At 40.7% G+C, this 23,502-nt stretch overlaps 5 protein-coding genes across 5 annotated transcripts; 4 read left to right on the top strand and 1 right to left on the bottom strand.

Annotated features, from left to right (window-relative positions):
* The first annotated feature begins 1,243 nt into the window (after window positions 1-1,243).
* On the top strand, window positions 1,244-2,225 carry LOC139412741 (gamma-crystallin M3-like). The gene is made up of 3 exons (XM_071159425.1): window positions 1,244-1,316; window positions 1,486-1,734; window positions 1,899-2,225. Exons 1-3 carry the CDS (start codon window positions 1,302-1,304, stop codon window positions 2,175-2,177), a joined length of 543 nt encoding a protein of 180 aa, XP_071015526.1. The 5' UTR covers window positions 1,244-1,301; the 3' UTR covers window positions 2,178-2,225.
* A 3,024-nt stretch (window positions 2,226-5,249) lies between these two features.
* LOC139412739 (gamma-crystallin M3-like) lies at window positions 5,250-6,465 on the bottom strand. The gene is made up of 3 exons (XM_071159422.1): window positions 6,379-6,465; window positions 5,786-6,025; window positions 5,250-5,600 (listed from the first exon to the last, which is right to left on the bottom strand). The coding sequence occupies exons 1-3, from the start codon at window positions 6,454-6,456 to the stop codon at window positions 5,307-5,309; spliced, it is 612 nt and encodes a 203-aa protein (XP_071015523.1). The 5' UTR covers window positions 6,457-6,465; the 3' UTR covers window positions 5,250-5,306.
* A 3,204-nt stretch (window positions 6,466-9,669) lies between these two features.
* Window positions 9,670-11,472, top strand: LOC139412742 (gamma-crystallin M2-like). The gene is made up of 3 exons (XM_071159426.1): window positions 9,670-9,723; window positions 10,047-10,289; window positions 11,125-11,472. The coding sequence occupies exons 1-3, from the start codon at window positions 9,715-9,717 to the stop codon at window positions 11,398-11,400; spliced, it is 528 nt and encodes a 175-aa protein (XP_071015527.1). The 5' UTR covers window positions 9,670-9,714; the 3' UTR covers window positions 11,401-11,472.
* A 2,844-nt stretch (window positions 11,473-14,316) lies between these two features.
* LOC139412738 (gamma-crystallin S-1-like) lies at window positions 14,317-16,526 on the top strand. The gene is made up of 3 exons (XM_071159421.1): window positions 14,317-14,411; window positions 15,041-15,283; window positions 15,590-16,526. The coding sequence occupies exons 1-3, from the start codon at window positions 14,403-14,405 to the stop codon at window positions 15,854-15,856; spliced, it is 519 nt and encodes a 172-aa protein (XP_071015522.1). The 5' UTR covers window positions 14,317-14,402; the 3' UTR covers window positions 15,857-16,526.
* A 5,132-nt stretch (window positions 16,527-21,658) lies between these two features.
* Window positions 21,659-22,938, top strand: LOC139412737 (gamma-crystallin S-1-like). The gene is made up of 3 exons (XM_071159420.1): window positions 21,659-21,744; window positions 21,854-22,096; window positions 22,431-22,938. The coding sequence occupies exons 1-3, from the start codon at window positions 21,724-21,726 to the stop codon at window positions 22,701-22,703; spliced, it is 537 nt and encodes a 178-aa protein (XP_071015521.1). The 5' UTR covers window positions 21,659-21,723; the 3' UTR covers window positions 22,704-22,938.
* The last annotated feature ends 564 nt before the right edge of the window (window positions 22,939-23,502 follow it).

Raw genomic sequence — 23,502 nt, 5'->3', positions numbered from 1 at the left:
GTTCAAGTAACAAACACATCTCAACATCAACTGTTCAGAGGAGACTGTGAATCAGGCCTTCATGGTCGAATTGCTGCAAAGAAACCACTTCTAAAGGAAACTAAGAAGAAGAAGAGACTTGCTTGGGCCAAGAAACACGAGCAATGGACGTTAGACCGGTGGAAATTTGTCCTTTGGTCTGATGAGTCCAAATTGGAGATCTTTGGTTCCAACCACCGTGTCTTTGTGAGACTCGGTGGGGGGTGAATGGATGATCTCTGCATGTGTATTTCCCACCGTAAAGCATAGAGGAGGAGGGGTTATGGTGTGGGGGTGCTTTGCTGGTGACACTGTCTGTCATTTATTTAGAATTCAAGGCACACTTAACCAGCATGGCTACCACAGAATTCTGCAGCGATACGCCATCCCATCTGGTTTGGGCTTAATGGGACTATCATTTGTTTTTCAACAGGACCCAACACACCTCCAGGCTGTGTAAGGGCTATTTTACTCAGAAGGAGAATGATGGAGTGCTGCATCAGATGACCTGGCCTCCACAATCCCCTGCCCTCAACCAATTGAGATGGTTTGGGATGAGTCTGACCACAGAGTGAAGGAAAAGCAGCCAACAAGTGCTCAGGATATGTGGGAACTCTTTCAAGACTGTTGTAAAAGCATTCCATATGAAGCTGGTTGAGAGAATGCTAAGAGTGTGCAAAGCTGTCATCAATACATAGGGTTGCTATTTGAAGAATCTCAAATATAAAATATATTTGGATTTGTTTGACACTTTTTTGGTTACTACATTATTCCATATGTGTTATTTCATAGTTCTGATGCCTTCACTATTATTCTACAATGTAGAAAATAGTACAAATAAAGACAAACCCTTGAATAAGTAGGTGTTCTAAAACTTTTGACCGGTAGTGTACATAGTGCCATAAAAAAAACTATCCAGTAAAATAATACCTCACAATAAAATAATGCTACAATGTACATTTAATTCCATCTCAGTTCCATCTCAATTGATCTGGAATACTTGATCAAATACTAATATACTACTTTAGCTAGTATTAGGGTAGCTAGGGTTAGCTGGAAACAAACATGATCCTCTATTTTACCCCCAGTGACATAGTTATAAACGTGGCATTCAGTACGTGCCACTATAGGACTGGCTTGCACAACAATATAGAATGATGACTCATGGAGTTCTAGAACAATAAATATGGAGATGTGAATGCGGTCCAAGGTATAAAAGGGACAGGAGGTCGATGGTCCAGCATTCCATCTGAAATTGGATAAGAGATTGGATCACCATCACCATGACCATGGGCAAGGTAAGTGCCACTGCAAGTCTTCCTCCATGCCCATCTCTCTGGGTCTATCCAAGCAGCCCTGCATCCAAAGAAGACTGTCCGATCGGAAACACAAGGCATTGCTAATCAAATGAGCATCAGTGCACTAATTTCAACATATCGAGCACTAACTGTGTGATTGTCTGTGTAGATCATCTTCTACGAGGACAAGAACTTCCAGGGTCGTTCCTATGAGACCAGCAACGACTGCGCTGAGGTCACCTCCTACCTGAGCAGGTGCAACTCCTGCAGGGTGGAGAGTGGCTGCTTCATGGTCTATGAGCGCCCCAACTTCATGGGTCACCAGATGATGGTTAGGAGAGGAGAGTACCCCGACAACCAGCGCCTGATGGGTATGACCATGAGCGACTGCATCAGGTCCTGTCGTAACATCCCCAGTGTAAGTAATGGAGTGTGTAGCTGCTTCTTAGCTGATGCAGATAGTTTCAACAGCAAGGGTTGTGAACTCATGTCATCAACAAGATTTGACATTTAAATGTATGAGTCCACCGGTTGGATCTACAGTAGTTCCATATCTGTCTGACCTGTTGCTTTTATCAACAGTATAGGGGCCAGTTCAGAATGAGGATGTATGAGAGGGAGAACTTCGGAGGCCAGATGCACGAGCTGATGGACGACTGTGACTCCATCCAGGATCGTTACCGCATGTCCGACTGCCAGTCCTGCAACGTGATGGAGGGCCACTGGCTCATGTACGAGCAGCCCCACTTCAGAGGCAGGCAGATGTACGTGAGGCCCGGAGAGTACAGGAATCTCAGAGAGATGGGAAACAGCTCCATGAATAGATTCATGTCGGTTAGACGTATCACTGATTCCTGTTAAAATCACAACTTTTTAGTTTAACTCAATAAAGTGTTACATTTCTAAGTATTCCTGATGTGTCCTAGTTCATTAAAACAGAGCATAACAACCATCTCATCAATCAAAAGGAACCAATTAGTAAGACAAGTGCATAAGGTCTGGTGTCTGCCATGAGCCAATAGGCTTGGAAAGTGGACATGTCACAAAGAGGAAAATGGAACCATTAGTGAACACACCTTATCAGTTCTGGGGGTAACATTACACTTGACAGCAAATAACGGTGAGACCGCTAACTAGCTGTAAATAAGTGAATTGTTTTGGCCTGCAGATTAGCGATGTTAGTTAGCCAGCTAGCCAAAGTTATTTACAGATCGTTAACAGACACTCCTAAACTATTTTACTAGCTACTGTAAGACTGTTGTGTCAAGAACATGCCTCCAAAAATGATAAGGAGTTGTGTTTGACAGACTGTGATATAATCCACTTTCTAAGTGAATGGTGCTGGTTATAGTTTCAGAAGGCTACAGCACTAACCTGTAAACATGTACTGTACATGCTAAACCACTCCTTTACAAAGATCAATCTTATTTTAATCAGGCATGCTAATTTGACAAAGGGACATGGTGTCACCGCCATTCAAAATGTTGAGATAATCTGTAATTAGATTCAATGACAAAGAATTTAAGCTGAATCCATAAATAAATTCAGTATATATAATGCAATATGTTTAGAAAGGGGATAGATCACAAATATAAGCATTATTGCAGCCACCTTATCAGTTTTGGAGTTCTATGAGTTTTGGATGCAGCGTTATGTTAGCTAGCAAAGAGCGGTGCAGGAGCTACCGAACTAAAAAAGCTTCATTGTTTCACCCCAGGTACCAAAGTTAGTTAGCTGGCTAGCAAAAGTTACATACACTTAGTTAGCAACCTCTCCTTCACTCTCTTGCTGCAGTAGCTATCCTAGGAAAAATGGTAGGCTGGCCTGATTTATTAAATTCAACAAAGTTTCAATTTAGATTCCTTTGTTTGTGTAACTCATAATAATCAAGTAAATTCAAAATAAGTTAAAGGCTTAGACAACATGATGGGCAAATTATATTTAGTTAGTTATTTTTTTACAGTAGGTTGCATACTCTACCCCTCAAATGGTACTTTCAGTAGTTTGACCAGCAGATTCCACATTGGAAGAGCTGACTTTGCCGGTTATTAGAATTACTGACCATTTGCTACTGTAAGAACGAAGGGCATTAAGTTCAATAACCCAAGATGTACGAAATTCACGATGAGCCAAATTACCCACAATCCCCAAAACATAGAGCAACATTGCAAGTGAATGTTGTGGCCCTGTACATAATGAAGTTGTCTGTATTTACAAATGTTCCATTTTAGATCAATTTACTCAATTGCATTACCTAAGTTCAACTCAAGATGATTTCACAGACACCTACCGTATATGAGTTTCTATCATTCATATGGACTATCCATTATTCTGGTGCCTGGTGGGCTCCAGAATAATGTCTAGATGTAAACATGGTTATAATCATCAGAGCTGTGTTTGAATCTGTATCAGGGTATATATATCTCTGATATAAACATATACAGTATAGGCAATATTAGTTGTTTCAGAAATAAGCATGGTGCATATTTTAGGACTACAATATAAACAGGTCTCCTAAACCAAAAGCATTTTTTCATGAATTGACACTAAAGGAAATATAGTGCCTTCAGAAAGTATTCACACTCCTTCACGTTTCCACGTTTTGTCGTGTTACAGATTGAATTTAAAATGGATTCAATTTAGATTTTTTGGCCTACACATAACATCCCATAATGTCAAAGTGGAATTATGTTTTTCTAAATTGTTACAGATTTATTAAAAATGAAAAGCTGAAATGTCTTGAGTCAATAAGTATTCAGCCCCTTTGTTATGGTAAAGCCTAAATAAGTTCAGGAGTAAAAATATTGCTTAACAAGTCACACAATAAGTTGCATGGACTCACTGTATCCAATAATAGTGTTTAACATGATTTTTCAACGACTACCTCATCTCTGTATCTTGTAGGAGAGGAAGGAAACCGCTCAAGGATATCAGCATGAGGCCAATGATGACTTTAAAGCAGTTAGAGTTTCATGGCTGTGATAGGATAAAACTGAGGATGGATCAACAACTTTGTACTTACTCCACAATACTAACTAATTAACAGCCTTTACAGAATAAAAAATATACCAAAACATGCATCCTGTTGGCAACAAAGCACTAAAGTAATACAAAATTAACTTTATATCCTGAATACAAAGTGTTATGTTTGGGGCAAATCCAATACAACACATTACTGAGTACCACACTCCATATTTTCAAGCATAGTGGTCCCTGCATCATGTTATGGGTATGCTTGTCATCGTTAAGGACTGGGGAGTTTTTCAGGATAAAAAATAAACAGAATGGAGCTAAGCAGAGTCAAAATCCTAGAAGAAAACCTGATTTAGTCGACTTTCCACCAGACACTGGGAGATTAATCCCCCTTTCAGCAGGACAATAACCTCAAACACAAGGCCAAATCTACACTGGAGTTGCTTACCAAGAAGACAATGAATGTGGTCGAGTTACAGTATTGACTTAAATCTACTTGGAAATATATGGCAAGACCTGAAAATGGTTGTCTAGCAGTAATAAACAACCAATTTCACAGAGCTTGAAGAATTCTGAAAAAAATAATGGGCCAATGTTGCACAATCCACTTTTGGAAAGCTCTTAGAGACTTACCCAGAAGGACACACAGCTGTAATCGCTGCCAAAGGTGTTTATACAAAGTATTGAATACCTATATAAAATGGGACATTTCTGTATTTAATTTGCAATAAATGTGCAAAAATATCTAAAAACATATTTTCGCTTTGTTGTTACAGGATATTGTTTGTAGATGGGGGATATTTTTATTATTTTTTATTATTCAGCCTGTGACACAACAAAGTGTGGAATAAGTTAAGCGGTATGAATACTTTCTGAAGGCACTAGAGACAAAATATTATCATTCACTTGTACTAGAATGATCATTAAAGTTTAGGTAAGTAATACATAGACAATGAAACATGCATTTCAATTATCCAATATTTATTTTGAATGCCAGAAAAATAAGAATCTCAGACTTCAATGATGCTGGCTCTCGCAGGAATCAAGGACACGTCTCATGGAGGTGTATCTGTTCACGGAGCTGTTTCCCATCTCTCTGAGGTTCCTGTACTCTCCAGGCCTCGCGTACATCTGCCTGCCTCTGAAGTGGGGCTGCTCGTACATGAGCCAGTGGCCCTCCATCACGTTGCAGGACTGGCAGTCGGACATGCGGTAACGCTCCTGGATGGAGTCACAGTCGTCCATCATCTCGTGCATCTGACCCCCAAAGTTCTCTCTCTCATAGACCTGCATCCTGAACTGTCCTTTGTGCTGTAAAGTTAATAAGGACACATATTTAAAGTAAGAACATGATCAAAGTAATTAAATAGGAATCTGATCAGTTTACAATCAAATACTTACATTTTTTGATACATTGTATTAAGCTATATATACACTATACATATGACACTATAAATGCATCATATATAAGTTGTTTTCCAATAGAGCCATCTTACCATGGGGATCATACGGCAAGAGCGAACGGAGTCAGACATGCCCATACGCTGGTAGTCACCATACTCTCCTCTCCTCACAAAGTACTGGTTTCCCTGGAAGTTGGAGCGGTCGTACACCATGAAGCAGCCGCTCTCCACCCTGCAGGAGTTGCACCTGCTCAGGTAGGAGGTCAACTCAGGGCAGTCTGAGCTGGTCTCATAGGAACGACCCTGGAAGTTCCTGTCCTCGTAGAAGATGATCTGGAGCAACCAACGAAAAGGCATCAATCACAACACAGAGAGGAAAAGGATATGCCTCAAATCAAAAGTCATTTTTAATCAACTAAATAATTAAATATTGAAACGTAAACAATTTGTTCTGTAAGAAGAACGACTGGTAATTAATTTAGTAAATCAACAATGAAATGGTAAAATGTAGAAATGAGGCCCACACAAACTCAGCCATGAAGAACAGCTGTTCAAATGTAATGGAACGTTACTGAACATAAAAAAAACATCAAAACTGTAACTTAACAATTCTAAAATAAATAAATCAAATAAAGTAAATTGCTAATGTATCAGGCAGAAAATCCAGCTATACAACAGCATTGTACCTTGGCCATGGTGTTTGTTTGCTGCGGCTCTGGGATGTTGTCCAATAGGCCATGTTCACTCAAGCTTTTATACCTCATACCATTTCAAATGGCTTTTTGTTATTCAAATTCCCCATCCTGATGAATAAGCAGGATGCTTCTTGCTGTTGATTTTGTGCAGCTGTGTCCTTGGCTGGCACAAGCAGAGAGACAGTGGGCACGAATACTGTATTATAATTATCATGTGATCATAGGTATTTAAAACATGTAGCTGTTTTTATCATATTTTACCAAGAGTATTTACAAACACTTTTTACATGTATTGGATTGTGTTTTACAAAAGACCAACACTTTTCACCATCATTATAATTGGTTTGGAGTATGAAATATATGGTGCAATAATTTTTTACTTCATTTTTTTAGGCTGTGAAGATGGATCTTAATGATTTGTGTATTGTATTTAACATACACATTTTAGGGGGGGGGGGGGGGGGGGGGGAATGTGTCTGGCACCATGACAACTGTTTTGAGAGGTGGATGTCAACAGTCCTGGGAGAAGATGGGGTCACGAGGTCATGCTCGGTTAATCCTGCAGTGACTCAGCCTATAGGGGGACAGAGGCTAGGGGAACTCAAGAGTAAGGAGACCAACCCAGCAGCTTACTTATCATTATTTAACGCCCACACCAGTAGAAATTCACTTTTTACAGCTGAAAGATGATGGCCACAGTTTACCTACGACGTTTCACAACAATGTAAGTCACTAAGTCATCATTTTAGTCAAAGTATGATATATTTGGCCTTGAAGTGCCAAATCTGAATGTGTGACTTCGGATGTTTCCGTGAGTCTTCCGTATCTTTTCCTATTAGATGATGTGCAAATTATTTTCAGCCTACGATTCGTTTCAGGTCTGGGTTTTCTCTAAACGTTACCACCCACCAGCATGGCAATGTTTTTTTTTATTCCGCTGCAAAGTTCTTCCTATTCGCAAGTCGACTGAGAGCCAAACAGCTTTTCTACTAGATAAAAACAGCCAAAGTTAGACTTGGCTATATCATACAAATTCATGAAAACAAAAATGTGCTTTTTGGTCTTAATTTAAGGTTAGGGTTAAAGTGAGAGTTAGGTGTTGTTAAGGTTAGGGTTAAAGTGAGAGTTAGGCTTAAAATCCTGTTTTATGACTTTGTGGCTGTGTTAACTAGTGACGAATCTACACTTCACCGATTTGCCACGGAGAAAATTAAAATAGGGGGTCAAAGTAACGATTTTACTCTTTCCCTTTTTTACCAGCTAATTATCATAATCCATTGGATCATGTCAGATTTCACTTATTTTTAAAATAGTCTACATAGATGATTTTATAAATGGTCAAATTGTGTGATATGATTGTATTTTAGAACACCACTACACTGATTAAGGTGGATTAAAAAATAAATACATTGTACCTTTAACTAGGCAAGTCAGTTAAGAACAAAATCTTATTTACAATGACGGATTTAACAAGTGACATCAATAAGGGGTCATAGCTTTTACCCGGATTCACCTGGTCAGTCTGTCATGGAAAGAGCAGGTGTTCTTAATGTTATGTATACTCATTGTATAGCTAGCTAGCTTGCTGAAAGAACAAAGAATATAGTTATTTGATTATGTTCTTGTGCACGTCTAAATATTAATGACGTCTGGAAGCCGACACAGTTTCACTGGAATTATCAAAAACTTGAAGAGTCAGACAAATGTCAGCCCTCAACAACTGGTATTGGCACAGTTTAGCTGAGACTCATCTCTTGACAGGTAGGCTGGTAGTTCGTTTCTGAAATAATTATTTTCACCTGACTTAAAGTACGCCTGTCTTAGTTTAAATTGTACTCATATAACGTTCATTAGCTAGCTAAGGTTAGCATGCTAGCTAGTTACACTGACCGCTGTCAATCAGGGTTGTTATTTCTCTGCTACGCGTGGGAATCACCACAACGTTCCCATCCCCAATTCCATAATATGTTTTGGCAGTCTAAGGCAGTCTTTGAGGTGGAATCTAAACAAGAACAAGAATTTCCGCTCTACGACATGAATTACTCTAAATACTTCCTCGGAGGTGGGCCTTTACAAGCATGCCAGTAATGCAACCAATTATGAAATGATGAATGCTTGACTTTACTGATGGTTGATAGAGGGCCATTAAGAGTTTTACTTTACATTCAAAGATGTTGGCTCTGATGACTAAATATGGAAAAGCTGCATGCAGTACTTGCGGTAATGATCGGCCTACATAATTATATAGAAATGCAGCCTGGTCTCAGACTAGACCTAACATAGAAAATGTATGATAACTATTTGTTTAGTATGGTTACATAAGACAGTTTGAAATCTAAGGCAACCCAAAGGATGAAAGTTCAAATCTCATCACGGACAACTTTAGCATTTTAGCTACTTACTACTTTTTAGCTACTTTGCAACTACTTAGCATGTTAGCTAAACCATTCCCCTAACCTTAACCTTAATCATTTTAGCTAACCCACATTCCCTAACCATAACACTTCCCCTAACCTTAACCTTAATCCTTTTTAGCTAACCCTACCCATTTAACCTAACTTTTACACTTAAACCTAACCTTAAACCTAACCTAGATTTTTAAAATGTATTTGTACATTTTTTATTTAACCTGTATTTATCTAGGCAAGTCAGTTAAGAACAATTTCTTATTTACAATTGACGGCCCACCCCACCTAGCTAATGCCTACCCCACCTAGCCAGAATTTGTAACATATCATACGTTTTGTAAATTCATAACATACTGTATGTTTTGCAAATTCGTAACATATAATAGGAATTGTAATTCGTAACTTATCATACAAAATTGGTGATGGTCATCCACAAATGAATACATACCATACGAAACCTAACATATCATACTAAATGAAGTGTCTCGAATTTACGTACAGAATAATACAAAAAAAAAAAAAAGTACAGATCTCACATAAACATGCAGATCATCTTTGATATCAGATGAAGAAGAAACTTGATCCAAGTCCATTTTCCTCAACAAGAGTAGTGGAATAGGAAACACACTCAGTATATCCAAGATGTAAACCCCAACAGAAAAATAAATAATCATAAAATAGTCCAAGCAGAATTCTGTGACTTAGGCCTTTAGAACATTAATTTCACTGTTCCAGCAATCGTTTGTTACAGAATCATTAGACTGGAACAAAGAGAAATAAAACATGACCAAATCATTTTTGCTGATATGCAAATCGGCCTCATTTGGATATCAAAGGCTTTCCACACTCTGCACATTTTGTTTATACATAAATAGTTTGCCGGTGCGGCAGCTAAGAAAGTAGTAGACTGTGCTGCAAAATGGTGAAGGTAAGGTGACGCATTAAACAACACATCTGTATTTATCAGTGATGATAGTAACTTCAATGCATATACTTATTCAATATAAATGTTGAACATTTGGGTTTATGTTTATTTTTTTATTCATTCATGTGCAGCCAACACTCTTCATATTCCTGCAAACACAAAAAGTTAACTTGATAATAGTTTGAAGATATGGCTTTGCCATTTTTATATGACTTTGAGAATGTCTGAATAAAGTGTTCATGTAATATGTGATCCTGTAGTAATATGATATTTGTTTTCATCCGTAACTCACCGCAGAGTATTCTCTGCTTCCCATCCTTCCTTAGATCACATTCTACGAGGAAAATAATTTCCAGGGCCGCTGCTATGAGTGCAGCACCGACTGTGCCGACCTGCACTCCTACTTCAGCCGCTGCAACTCGGCGAGGGTGGAGAGCGGGGCCTGGGTGCTTTATGAGAAACCCAACTACAAGGGCTACCAATACATCCTGAGCCCAGGGGAGTACACAGACAACCAGCAATGGATGGGATTCAACGATAGCGTCAAGTCCTGCCGCGCCATCAAAAACGTAAGATGATTCCTTGCATATCCATATTTCATATCATAATTCTCTCCTCCCTCCATCCCTAATTCTCTCCTCCCTCCCTCCCTCCATACTCTCTCTCTCTCTCTCCCCCCCTCTTCTGTATGCCTTAAAAAAAAAAATCTTAGTCCCATAGTTCCCAGCAGTTAATGTGTCTCTTTCATCGCAGAAACTTGTAACGCAAACCATATGCATTTCAAATTTGCTCTGAAAAATGTGTACAAAAAAAAGTAAAATATGATGTTTTGATATTCTCGACTAGGAGGTAAGCTAATCCTCCCTCTTGACTAATATTGTGTAAAAGTCTATGTTGCAGAATGGGACTGAGATAGTGTTTCATACAGGGTTAAGTGGACCTCAGGCCCAGAATGCATCAGGGAATAACACACTGCTCTATAATCCAGCAGACAATGCAAGCAGACAAAAGCAGACATTTTTGGCAGCATTTTACCCCCACGCCCATCATTTTAAGAGGAAATATGCCAAGAAACCTTTAAAGGGGCATTTTCCGTTAATAGTTCATGCCCTTCGAACACGAAAAGAGATGAACAAATCCACGCTAAACATGCTACAACGTCATTTAAATGAGTTGTTCTATATTTAAAATAATTTATTGACCAACATAAGTGAAGATGATATCTTACAAGTAGTTTATTATATTTAACATGAACGTACGGCAGCTATAGCTAATATGATGTCCAACTGAATTTCAGAAGCCTCTGAAACACCCAATAAATTATATTACAGTAGATTTGGTACAAAACAAAATCCTAACTAACCCTTCACAATGTTTGTCTTTATCTCCCTCTGTTCCTGCCAGGTGTATGGCAACGTGTGGAAGCTGAGGCTGTACGAGAGGCCAGACTTCGGCGGTCGGATGGTGGAGTGGGCCGAGGACTGCCCCTCGGTCTACGAGGCCTTTAAGTTCCGCGAGGTGTACTCGTGCATGGTGACCCACGGCGCCTGGGCCTTCTACGAGCTGCCAAACTACAGGGGACGCCAGTACTTCCTGGAGCGCGGCGAGTACCCCCGCCACACAGACTGGAGCGCCGCATCTGCCGCCGTGGGCTCCTTCCGCAGGATCACTGAGTTCTAGGGCTCTGTGACCTTTGACCGTGGGATCGAGTTGTTCTCTGGTCTTATTGAGTCTGTGTGACATGATCCAATAAAAAAATGAACTATTTGCAAATGTCTGAAACTCGTTTTGTGATCTGTTGAGGTGAGATGCAAAAGATAACATCAAGGTTCCATGAGTTTGGTGGTAGGACACTATGATCCTACCACAATGCTAAACTTTTCTGACAAGTCAATTTCATAAGCAACCTTCTGAGTATTCTGAATGTCAATTAACAAACTGCCAGAGCATTAGCTAACAGTCCACAGTCCCAAGTTCTAGTTAGGGTTTGAGCTAACTTTAGGATGATAACGTCCCACAAACATTCAAAGAATGTAACATTATTATCATTGGCAAACTTAAAGATAATGGACATCATTATACTTTATTAGGCTATTGTCCAAACATACACTACATGACCAAAAGTATCTGCTCATCGAACATCTCATTTCGAAATCATGGGCATTAATATGGAGTTGGTTCCCCTCCTTTGCTGTTAATAACAACCTCCACTCTTCTGGGAAGGCTTTCGACTAGATGTTGGAACATTGGAAGCAAGTCCCCGCAGCATTCAGCCACAAGAACATTAGTGAGGTTGAACACTGATGTTGGCCAATTAGGCCTGGCTCGCAGTCGGCATTCCAATTAATCCCAAAGGTGTTCAATGGGGTTCAGGTCAGGGCTCTGTGCAGGTCAGTCAAGTTCTTCCACACCGATCTCAACAAACCATTTCTGTATGGACCTCAGTTTGTGCACAGGGGCATTGTCATGCTGAAACAGGAAAGGGCCTTCCCCAAACTGTTAACACAAAGTTGGAAGCACAGAATCATCTAGAATGTCATTGTATGCTGTAGCGTTAAGATTTCCCTTCACTGGAACTAAGGGGTCTAGACTGAACCATGAAAAACAGCCCCAGACCATTATTCCTCCTCCACCAAACTTTATAGTTGGCACTATGCATTCGGGCAGGTAGCGTTCTCCTGGCATCTGCCAAACTCAGATTCGTCCATCAGTCTGCCAGATGGTGAAATGTGATTCATCACTCCAGAGAACACGTTTTCCAGTGTCCAATGGCGGCGAGCTTTTCATCACTCCAGCCGACGCTTGGCATTGCGCATGGTGATTTTAGCCTTGCTTCCAGAAGCAGTTTTGAACTCAGTGGTGAATGTTGCAACCAAGGACAGATGATTTTGACGCGCTTCAGCACTCGGCGGTCCCGTTCTGTGAGCTACCACTTTGTGGCTGAGCCAATGTTGCTCCCAGATGTTTCCACTTCACAATAACAGCACTTACAGCAGCTCTAGCAGGGCAGAAATGTAACAAACTGACTTTTTGGAAAGGTGGCATCCTATGACAGTGCCACGTTGAAAGTCACTGAGCTCTTCAGTAAGGCCATTCTACTGCCAATGTTTGTCTATGGAGATTGCATGGCTGTGTGCTCGATTTTATACGCCTTTCGGCAACGGGTGTGGCTGAAATAGCTGATTCCACTAATTTGAAGGGGTGTCCACATACTTTTGTATATATAGTGTATGTATAGCTTTTTTAAAGAAGGATTTAAACCTGCGATCTTCAAGCCCTGTACACTACTTAGTCTGCTGCGCCACCAGGATCCTAATGTTTCTATTGGATTTCCCTTTGTACCGCAATCCTTAAATTATGATCCATAATATGTCTTAGTAGATAGGCACACCTATGTACAACCCACCGCAATCTGCCAACCAATAATAAAACATCATTTCATCATGTATGTGTATATGTATGCAAGCGTGTATGGATATATACACTGCTCAAAAAAATAAAGGGAACACTTAAACAACAATGTAACTCCAAGTCAGTCACACTTCTGTGAAATCAAACTGTCCACTTAGAGCTGGTTGACTGAATGGAAGCTGATAATTAGGAGTTTTATGTGCTGACTGAATGGAAGCTGATAATTAGGACTTGTTTACTCCGCTGGTCTCGGCTGGTCTTGGCTGGTCTCGGTGAGTCAAGACCGAGTACAAATGTATCCCTGACACTGAGACAAGACCGAGACACTCAATATGTGGTCTTAAGACCTCTCGAGTACCACAACACTGATATCTGGTGTGCTACATTGTCTCACATTAGTTTGGAGCGAGACTTTTTTTTAAGCAGGCAGTGACAGTGGCTGGGTAAACAAACCCAAAGCATGGACTGCAGTCTCTCCTTCTCCTTGTTCATAACCTGATTTCAGGGTACCACAACACATTTACCATTTTGAAATGTGTTGGTGAACTGTCCCTTTAAGAGGGGTTATAGACATCATCATAAGCACCATCAGCAGTGGCAAAAAGATGCACATGAATAGTCCTATTGTGGAGACCAGACCTCTTGTCATGTTATGGAGACCAGACCTCTTGTCCTGTTGTGGAGACCAGACCTGTTGTCCAGTTGTGGAGACCAGACCTCTTGTCCTGTTGTGGAGACCAGACCTGTTGTCCTGTTGTGGAGACCAGACCTCTTGTCCTGTTGTGGAGACCAGACCTCTTGTCCTGTTATGGAGACCAGACCTGTTGTCCTGTTGTGGAGACCAGACCTGTTGTCCTGTTGTGGAGACCAGACCTTGCAGGTTCTTTGACAGACCTCTTGTCCTATTGTCCTGTTGTGGAGACCAGACCTCTTGCAGGTTCTTTGACAAATGAAAAAGGATGGGCCCTGACCCAAAACATTTGATATCAAACCAATGTCCTCTAGTGCCCTTGTTTTGGTCAGCATGGTGTACGGTATAAAGTGCATTTGGGATGGTTTGCACTTTCCATTTGTCTTTGTTTGTAGATCGGGGCATCAGTGCTTCTGAACAATGTGATGAGTCTGGATTTGAATTGCTGATTGAATTATATCCAATTCGAACAGTGCTAAGTAACCATGTGCTTGCTTTTATTGTCCTGGCTGCATATAAAGAGAATATTGGTGGAGCTTGGTGGTTTAATGTATCACGCCTGGCCTACTGATAATTAACCATGGAAAAGGTAAGCAGAGTTATTGATAAAGTTATCACAAAGTTATTGATAAAGCTATCACATTAAGTTATTCATAAAGTTATCACAACGGTATTGATAAAGCTATCACAAAGTTATTGATAAGGCTATCACATGAAGTTATTGATGAAGCAATCACATGAAGTTATTGATGAAGCAATCACATGAAGTTATTGATGAAGCGATCACATGAAGTTATTGATGAAGCAATCACATGAAGTTATTGATTAAGCGATCACATGAAGTTATTGATAAGGCTATCACATGAAGTTATTGATGAAGCAATCACATGAAGTTATTGATGAAGCAATCACATGAAGTTATTGATGAAGCGATCACATGAAGTTATTGATAAGGCTATCACATTAAATTATAAAGTTACCACGTTCAGTTATTGATAAAGCTGTCACAACGTTATCATAAAGTATAACTCTACAGTAAGTTATATACAAACTGCATATGTCATTGAAGTTGCAGAGTAACTCATAATATGTATTATACAACGGGTGGGTCTAATACTGAATGCTGATTGGTTAAAACGGCATTCCAGCTCGTCTATTCCAAAAGTTACTACAGGCTTCTCAGGAATTATCACTTAATTATATGATGTTTGGTGTCAGATCACCTTCTACGAGGACCGGAACTACCAGGGACGGTACTATGAGTGCGACAGTGACTCCAGCGACCTGCACACCTTCCTCAGCCGCTGTAACTCAGTCAGGGTGGAGGGGGGATTCTGGGTGGTGTACGAGAGGCCCAACTACATGGGCTTCCAGTACGTGCTGACCCCTGGAGAGTACCCTGACTACCAGCGCTGGATGGGATTTAATGACACCGTCAGGTCCTGTCGCATCATTAGGAATGTGAGTAGAGTGGATGGATGGACAATATGAGACATTTTTGAAAGAGTTCATATGGAATAGAGAAGTATAACCAACCTGTAATCATTATACGCAGGTTAGCACCACACTTACAGAGCTTGTTCCTAACCAGACCTTACCACCCTACTGTGAATGTATTTTACGTGTCTGATTGTGCAGCAGTTATTGTTCAGCCATAAAGGGGCAGGTCAAGATATCATTTTGTTTTATTTAGATGGTCATATCTTCCCTAAAAAAACGTATGCTTTAACATTTCGTTCTTGTTGTGATTCTGTTTCCTGACTCCAGGTGGGCAACTCGTGGAGAATGAAGCTGTGGGAGAAACCTAACTTTGAGGGCCAGAGCATGGAGGCGGCAGACAACATGCCCTCCTTCCAGGAGCGCTGGCACAGCCGCGAGGTGAACTCCTGCAAGGTGTTCGAAGGCGCCTGGGTTTTCTTTGAGCATCCCAACTACAGGGGGCGCCAGTACCTGCTGGAGAGGGGAGAGTACAGACGCCACACCGAGTGGGGGGGCATGCAGGCCAACGTAGGCTCCATCCGCTGTGTCAAGTAGTACGGCACGTCACCACCAAGGGTTGAGGATGTGCATCATTGTGTGTAAGAAGTACAAATAAAGTTGTGTTGAAAATCTAAAAAACTTCTTCACAATATGAGCACAATATTCAGGCTTGAGTGATAGATATGGGCTGAATCTCATTCCTTTATTTTGGTCCTGACCATAGATTTTCGTGACAGTTGTAGTCCGATTTCAAAACCTGGGCTGCATGAGGTAACACTTTACTTAACAGCGATAGGTGTAATGCTTTGTGATGCAGTTTGAATGCATAGTAAGATGTGTCATAGGCTCATTATGACACCCGTGTGTCTTCATATAACGATCCTGTCAGAATAGCAGCTATTATCAGCTCAAAATCTCATGCGGAGAAACAACATGTACATGCTACTTAAAAAGCATTGGTTGTTGGTTGTCACCCAAATTGGTTGTCACCCAGAAAGGTTAAAGACATTTTTTAAAGTTTTAACCAAAACAATGGTCAGAGGTTACCAAGCATTACAGTTGAGCTAGGTCCCTGTTCCAGGGTCATGGGTCTGTAGATGCACCACCACTAAAGAAAGAATATGTAAATACAGGGCCTTGGGAAAGTATTCAGACCCCTTGACTTTTTACATTCTATCATGTTACAGTCTTATTCTAAAATTGATTACATTCATTTTTTTCAATCTACACATAATACCCCATAATAACAAAGCGAAAACAGTTATTTTTTGTTGACATTTTTGCAGAAGTACCTTTTTACATGAGTATTCAGACCCTTTGCTATGAGACTCGAAATTGAGCTCAGGTGCATCCTGTTTCCATTGATCCTCCTTGAGATGTTTCTACAACTGTGTTGTGGGTCTCGTCCCGTATAGTTATTGGAGGTTTTACCTCACCCTTTTGTTTGGGTACATCCCTGTCTTTTGTATACGCGTTTGTTTTGGGCTTCGTCCCCGTACCTTTCATGGCATGTTGTATTTTTGGGTGGAGTATTAAAAACCCTCATTACGTATTCCTGCGCCTGTCTCCAATCATTTATACAACGTGACAATAAGGCTGAAATGTAACAAAATGTGGAAAAAGTCAAGGGGTCTGAATACTTCCCCCAAAAAGTAGACTTACATTTATTGATTTATTTTATAAAGAAAGAAGACATTGCTGATTGAAATAGCTGACATTGCCCAAATGTCCAATTCATTCTGATGTCTACAACTGCACTCTCAACACAACAAAATATACTGTACATTATAGCTACGTAGTCTCCTGTTTTCATGTCAGGCATGAACCATGGAGTGAATTATTATTATTATTATAATATATATATATATATATATATATATATATATATATATATATATACACACACATAGTCCCAGTCAAAAGTTTGGACACGTACTAATTTCAGGGTTTTTCTTTATTTTTACTATTTTCTACATTGTAGAATAATTGTGAAGACATCAAAACTATGAAATAACACATGGAATCATATAGAAACCAAAAAATGTCAAACAAATTAAAATATATTTTATATTTAAGATTCTTCAAAGTAGCCACCCTTTGTCTTGATGACAGCTTTGCACACTCTTGGCATTCTCTCAACCAGCTTCATGAGGTAGTCACCTGGAATGCATTTCAATTAACAGGTGTGCCTTGCCAAAAGTTAATTTGTGGAATTTCTTTCCTTCTTAATGCATTTGAGCCAATCAGTTGTGTTGTGACAAGGCAGGGGAGTGTATACAGAAGATAGCCCTAAAAGACCAAGTCCATATTATGGAAAAAACAGATCAAATAAGCAAAGAGAAACTACAGTCCATCATTACTTTAAGACATGAAGGTCAGTCAATATGGAACATTTCAAGAACTTTGAAAGGTTCTTCAAGTACAGTCACAAAAACCATCAAGCACTGTGATGAAACTGGCTCTCATGAGGCCAGCACAGGAAAGGAAGACCCAGAGTTACCTCTGCTATGATGAAACTGGCTCTCATGAGGCCAGCACAGGAAAGGAAGACCCAGAGTTACCTCTGCTATGATGAAACTGGCTCTCATGAGGCCAGCACAGGAAAGGCAGACGCATAGTTACCACTGCTGCAGGGGATAAGTTCATTAGAGTTATCAGCCTCAGAAATTGCAGCCCAAATAAATGTGTCACAGAGTTCAAGTAACAGACACATCTCAACATCAACTGTTCAGAGGAGACTGTGTGAATCAGGCCTTCATGGTCGAATTGCTGTAAAGAAACCACAACTAAAGGACACCAATAATAAGAAGAGACTTGCTTGGGCCAAGAAACACGAGCAATGGACATTAGATCGGTGGAAATCTGTCCTTTGGTCTGATAAGTCCATTTTTTTTATTTTTGGTTCCAACCACCGTGTCTTTGAGAGACGCAGTGTAGGTAAACGGATGATCTCCACATGTGTGGTTCCCACCGTGAAGCATGGAGGAGGAGGTGTGATGGTGTGGGGGTGCTTTGCTGGTGACACTGTCTGTGATTTATTTAGAATTCAAGGCACACTTAACCAGCATGGCTACCACAGCATTCTGCAGTGATATGCAATCCCATCTGGTTTGGGCTTAGTGGGACTATCATTTGGAACATTGACCCAACACACCTCCAGGCTGTGTGAGGGCTAGAGGAGAAAGAGAGATGGAGTGCTGCATCAGATGACCTGGCCTCCACAATTACCCAACCTCATCCCAATTGAGATGGTTTGGGATGAGTTGGACCCCAGAGTAAAAGAAAAGCAGCCAACAAGTGTTCAGTATATGTGGGAACTCCTTCAAGTCTTTTGGAAAAGCATTCCTGGTGAAGCTGGATGAGGGAATGCCAAGAGTGTGTAAAGCTGTCTTCAAGGCAAAGGGTGGCTACTTTGACGAGTCTAAAATCTAAAATATTTGTTTAACACTTTTTTGGTTACTACATGATTCCTTATTTGTTATTTTATAGTTTTAATGTCTTCACTATTATTCTACAATGGAGAAAACTGTAAAAATAAAGAAAAACCCTTGAATGAGCAGGTGTGTCCAAACTAATGACTGGTACTATATATATATATATATATATATATATATATATATATATATATATATATATATATATATATATATATACACAGTGCCTTGCGAAAGTATTCGGCCCCCTTGAACTTTGCGACCTTTTGCCACATTTCAGGCTTCAAACATAAAGATATAAAACTGTATTTTTTTGTCAAGAATCAACAACAAGTGGGACACAATCATGAAGTGGAACGACATTTATTGGATATTTCAAACTTTTTTAACAAATCAAAAACTGAAAAATTGGGTGTGCAACATTATTCAGCCCCTTTACTTTCAGTGCAGCAAACTCTCTCAAGAAGTTCAGTGAGGATCTCTGAATGATCCAATGTTGACCTAAATGACTAATGATGATAAATACAATCCACCTGTGTGTAAATCAAGTCTCCGTATAAATGCACCTGCACTGTGATAGTCTCAGAGGTCCGTTAAAAGCGCAGAGAGCATCATGAAGAACAAGGAACACACCAGGCAGGTCCGAGATACTGTTGTGAAGAAGTTTAAAGCCGGATTTGGATACAAAAAGATTTCCCAAGCTTTAAACATCCCAAGGAGCACTGTGCAAGCGATAATATTGAAATGGAAGGAGTATCAGACCACTGCAAATCTACCAAGACCTGGCCGTTCCTCTAAACTTTCAGCTCATACAAGGAGAAGACTGATCAGAGATGCAGCCAAGAGGCCCATGATCACTCTGGATGAACTGCAGAGATCTACAGCTGAGATGGGAGACTCTGTCCATAGGACAACAATCAGTCGTATATTGCACAAATCTGGCCTTTATGGAAGAGTGGCAAGAAGAAAGCCATTTCTTAAAGATATCCATAAAAAGTGTCGTTTAAAGTTTGCCACAAGCCACCTGGGAGACACACCAAACATGTGGAAGAAGGTGCTCTGGTCAGATGAAACCAAAATTGAACTTTTTGGCAACAATGCAAAACGTTATGTTTGCCGTAAAAGCAACACAGCTCATCACCCTGAACACACCATGCCCACTGTCAATAATGGTGGTGGCAGCATCATGGTTTGGGCCTGCTTTTCTTCAGCAGGGACAGGGAAGATGGTTAAAATTGATGGGAAGATGGATGGAGCCAAATACAGGACCATTCTGGAAGAAAACCTGATGGAGTCTGCAAAAGACCTGAGACTGGGACGGAGATTTGTCTTCCAACAAGACAATGATCCAAAACATAAAGCAAAATCTACAATGGAATGGTTCAAAAATAAACATATCCAGGTGTTAGAATGGCCAAGTCAAAGTCCAGACCTGAATCCAATCGAGAATCTGTGGAAAGAACTGGAAACTGCTGTTCACAAATGCTCTCCATCCAACCTCACTGAGCTCGAGCTGTTTTGCAAGGAGGAATGGGAAAAAATGTCAGTCTCTCGATGTGCAAAACTGATAGACATACCCCAAGCGACTTACAGCTGTAATCGCAGCAAAAGGTGGCGCTACAAAGTATTAACTTAAGGGGGCTGAATAATTTTGCACGCCCAATTTTTCAGTTTTTGATTTGTTAAAAAAGTTTGAAATATCCAATAAATGTCGTTCCACTTCATGATTGTGTCCCACTTGTTGTTGATTCTTCACAAAAAAATACAGTTTTATATCTTTATGTTTGAAGCCTGAAATGTGGCAAAAGGTCGCAAAGTTCAAGGGGGCCGAATGTATATATATATACAGTACATTTATAAAAACATTTATGGAGTGAATTTCACAACACGGAATCCTACGGTTTTACCTCACCGACCTAAAGACGTGCAGAAATAAAACTGTATAAGTCAATAGAAACATAAGGCTTTTATACCTATCTAGGATTTGTAATGCAGGAAAGGGTCCGGGATGGGCCTATAACTGTTCCCCTGTTATGCAGAGGAACTCATCTGGACTCTCCACCCGGCACAGCCAGAAGAGGACTGGCCACCCCTCAGAGCCTGGTTCCTCTCTAGGTTTCTTCCTAGGTTTTGGCCTTTCTAGGGAGTTCTTCCTAGCCACTGTGCTTCTTCACCTGCATTGCTTGCTGTTTGGGGTTTTAGGCTGGGTTTCTGTACAGCACTTTGAGATATCAGCTGATGTACGAAGGGCTATATAAATACATTTGATTTGATGATCTGTAGAAAGACTGTATGCTGGTAGTTGGTCACAGTGCACCTACCGATTCAACAGAAAGGTAAAGCATGTCGGTATATGCTTTATAACTTGTCATAAGCATGTACTGGATATGAGCTGTTATAATGTCTTTGACAAGGCTTATAATATGTTGTGTTTCTCTATGTATCAACATTTTAGCTGACTCAAAATGACTGGTATTTGGTGAGGGTCATAATGAGATGATTATTAAGGGATCATACATGCTCAGACAAGTCTTACAAATCATTATAACTACATCATAAGGCATTATAGCAACTGGCTTTAGGTAAAGTGTTACAGACAGGAATTAGCAAACTGGACCTATCAGAGACTACAGTGTATTCAGACAAATAGCTTTGTTCTAGGAACTGCTGCTCACCGCTGGCAACAATTTTATTGGATAAATTAAAAAGGTTCTGGAATCAGGCGCCGTGGGATCAAAAGGTCAGCGTCGACACAACAGATCATTAAACTTGGCATGAAGCCGTGGTGTTTTAAAACAAACACAGCATCAGCTGTTGTGCCCTAGTTAATAGTGGTGCGCATTTGAATGACAATGATTCCACCGGCCATGCATTTCCATGTCATACATATATATAACTCCCCCAGGGCAGAGTCCTTACATTACCGTATATGTCTAGAGGGATATTTTTGATTGTGTGTAGAATAGTATTAAAAAGAATAATCCAAACATGGACCGCATGCAGGGGAAGGTACTGTAGGTGGCTGTGTGTGTGTGTGTGTGTGTGTGTGTGTGTGTGTGTTCCTTCCTCTTTTTTTTTTAAGTAACCGTTTTTAAAAAGACAACAATCCTTTGTGCAGATCTTCTTCTATGAGGACCGGAACTTCCAGGGCCTCCACTATGAGTGCAGCGGCGACTGCCCCGAACTGAGCTCTCATTTCAGCCGCTGCAACTCCATCAGGGTGGAGAGTGGTGCCTGGGTGGTCTATGAGAGGCCCAACTACATGGGCTCTCAGTACATCCTGACCAGGGGAGAGTACCCCGACTACCAGCGCTGGATGGGCTACAACGACACTATCAGGTCCTGCCGGATTATCAGACATGTAAGTCAAGCCACTGTGAGGTGATTTGTGCGTGGTAGTGGTACATGTTGATTACTCATTCAGGGATCTACACAGACATGCATGCACACACGCAAACACGCATCCGTGCACGCATGCAAACCACACACACACACACACACACACACACACACACACAGGACCAAATGTAATTATTATAGTGCATCCATTTCCATTCTAACACCACAGATCTGTTGAAACCTGATGTTGGTGTCCCGTATGAGGACACTGATATCCCAGGTATAATGACACAGCTGATTGATCCCTGGGGATATTGTTCAGATGAAGTTTGGAACTGTGCTCCACTGTGTTGTAGACCACTGGCATGCACAGGATCCGCGTGTATGAGCGCCCTGACTTTGCCGGTCAGATGATTGAGTTCAGTGAGGACAGCCCCAACCTGTCTGAGCGTTTCCGCCACCCCGAGGTGCACTCTGCCAATGTGCTGGACGGCGCCTGGGTCTTCTACGAGCACCCCAACTACAGGGGGCGCCAGCACCTGCTGGAGAGGGGCGAGTACAGACGCCACACCGAGTGGGGGGGCATGCAGGCCAACGTGGGCTCCCTCCGCCGCGTCCAGGACTTTTAGACCATCCTTGTCATACAGATGTAGGATCTTAATTTGAGCCAGGTTGCTACAGCAGGAAAATGATCCTGCAGCAACAGGAAATGTTCATTATTATGTGGATTATAATTTTTGTAAGGGAAAATCAAGTGGAAATTACAAACTTCAGAAGCCTTTTTCAAAACTCAAATACACTACAGGTTTTTAATTTCCTGCAACAGGGTGATCAAATAAAGACATTGTTATGCTCAACAGCCAATCAGAAGGCATCTGACTTTTTACTTCCTCTCTTTTCCTCTCTACTTCCTTTTCTCTTGATATGTCTTGATTGCATGTGGGGCTCTGTAGGGCCATCAATGGCACCGGTCCATATAGATGGTACCATATAGCACACTGTAGATGGTACCATATAACACACTGTAGATGGATGGTACCATATATCACACTGTAGATGGATGGTACCATATAACACACTGTAGATGGTACCATATAACACACTGTAGATGGTACCATATAACACACTGTAGATGGATGGTACCATATAACACACTGTAGATGGTACCATATAACACACTGTAGATGGATGGTACCATATAGCACACTGTAGATGGATGGTACCATATAGCACACTGTAGATGGATGGTACCATATAACAAACACACTGTAGATGGTACCATATAGCACACTGTAGATGGTACCATATAACACACTGTAGATGGGACCATATAACACACTGTAGATGGATGGTACCATATAACACACTGTAGATGGATGGTACCATATAGCACACTGTAGATGGTACCATATAGCACACTGTAGATGG

The sequence above is a fragment of the Oncorhynchus clarkii genome, chromosome 7, assembly GCF_045791955.1.
Source record: "Oncorhynchus clarkii lewisi isolate Uvic-CL-2024 chromosome 7, UVic_Ocla_1.0, whole genome shotgun sequence".
Taxonomy (NCBI): Eukaryota; Metazoa; Chordata; class Actinopteri; order Salmoniformes; family Salmonidae; genus Oncorhynchus; species Oncorhynchus clarkii.
The sequence above is the reverse complement of the archived record's forward strand: the minus strand, read 5'-3'. Positions and strand labels throughout refer to the sequence as shown.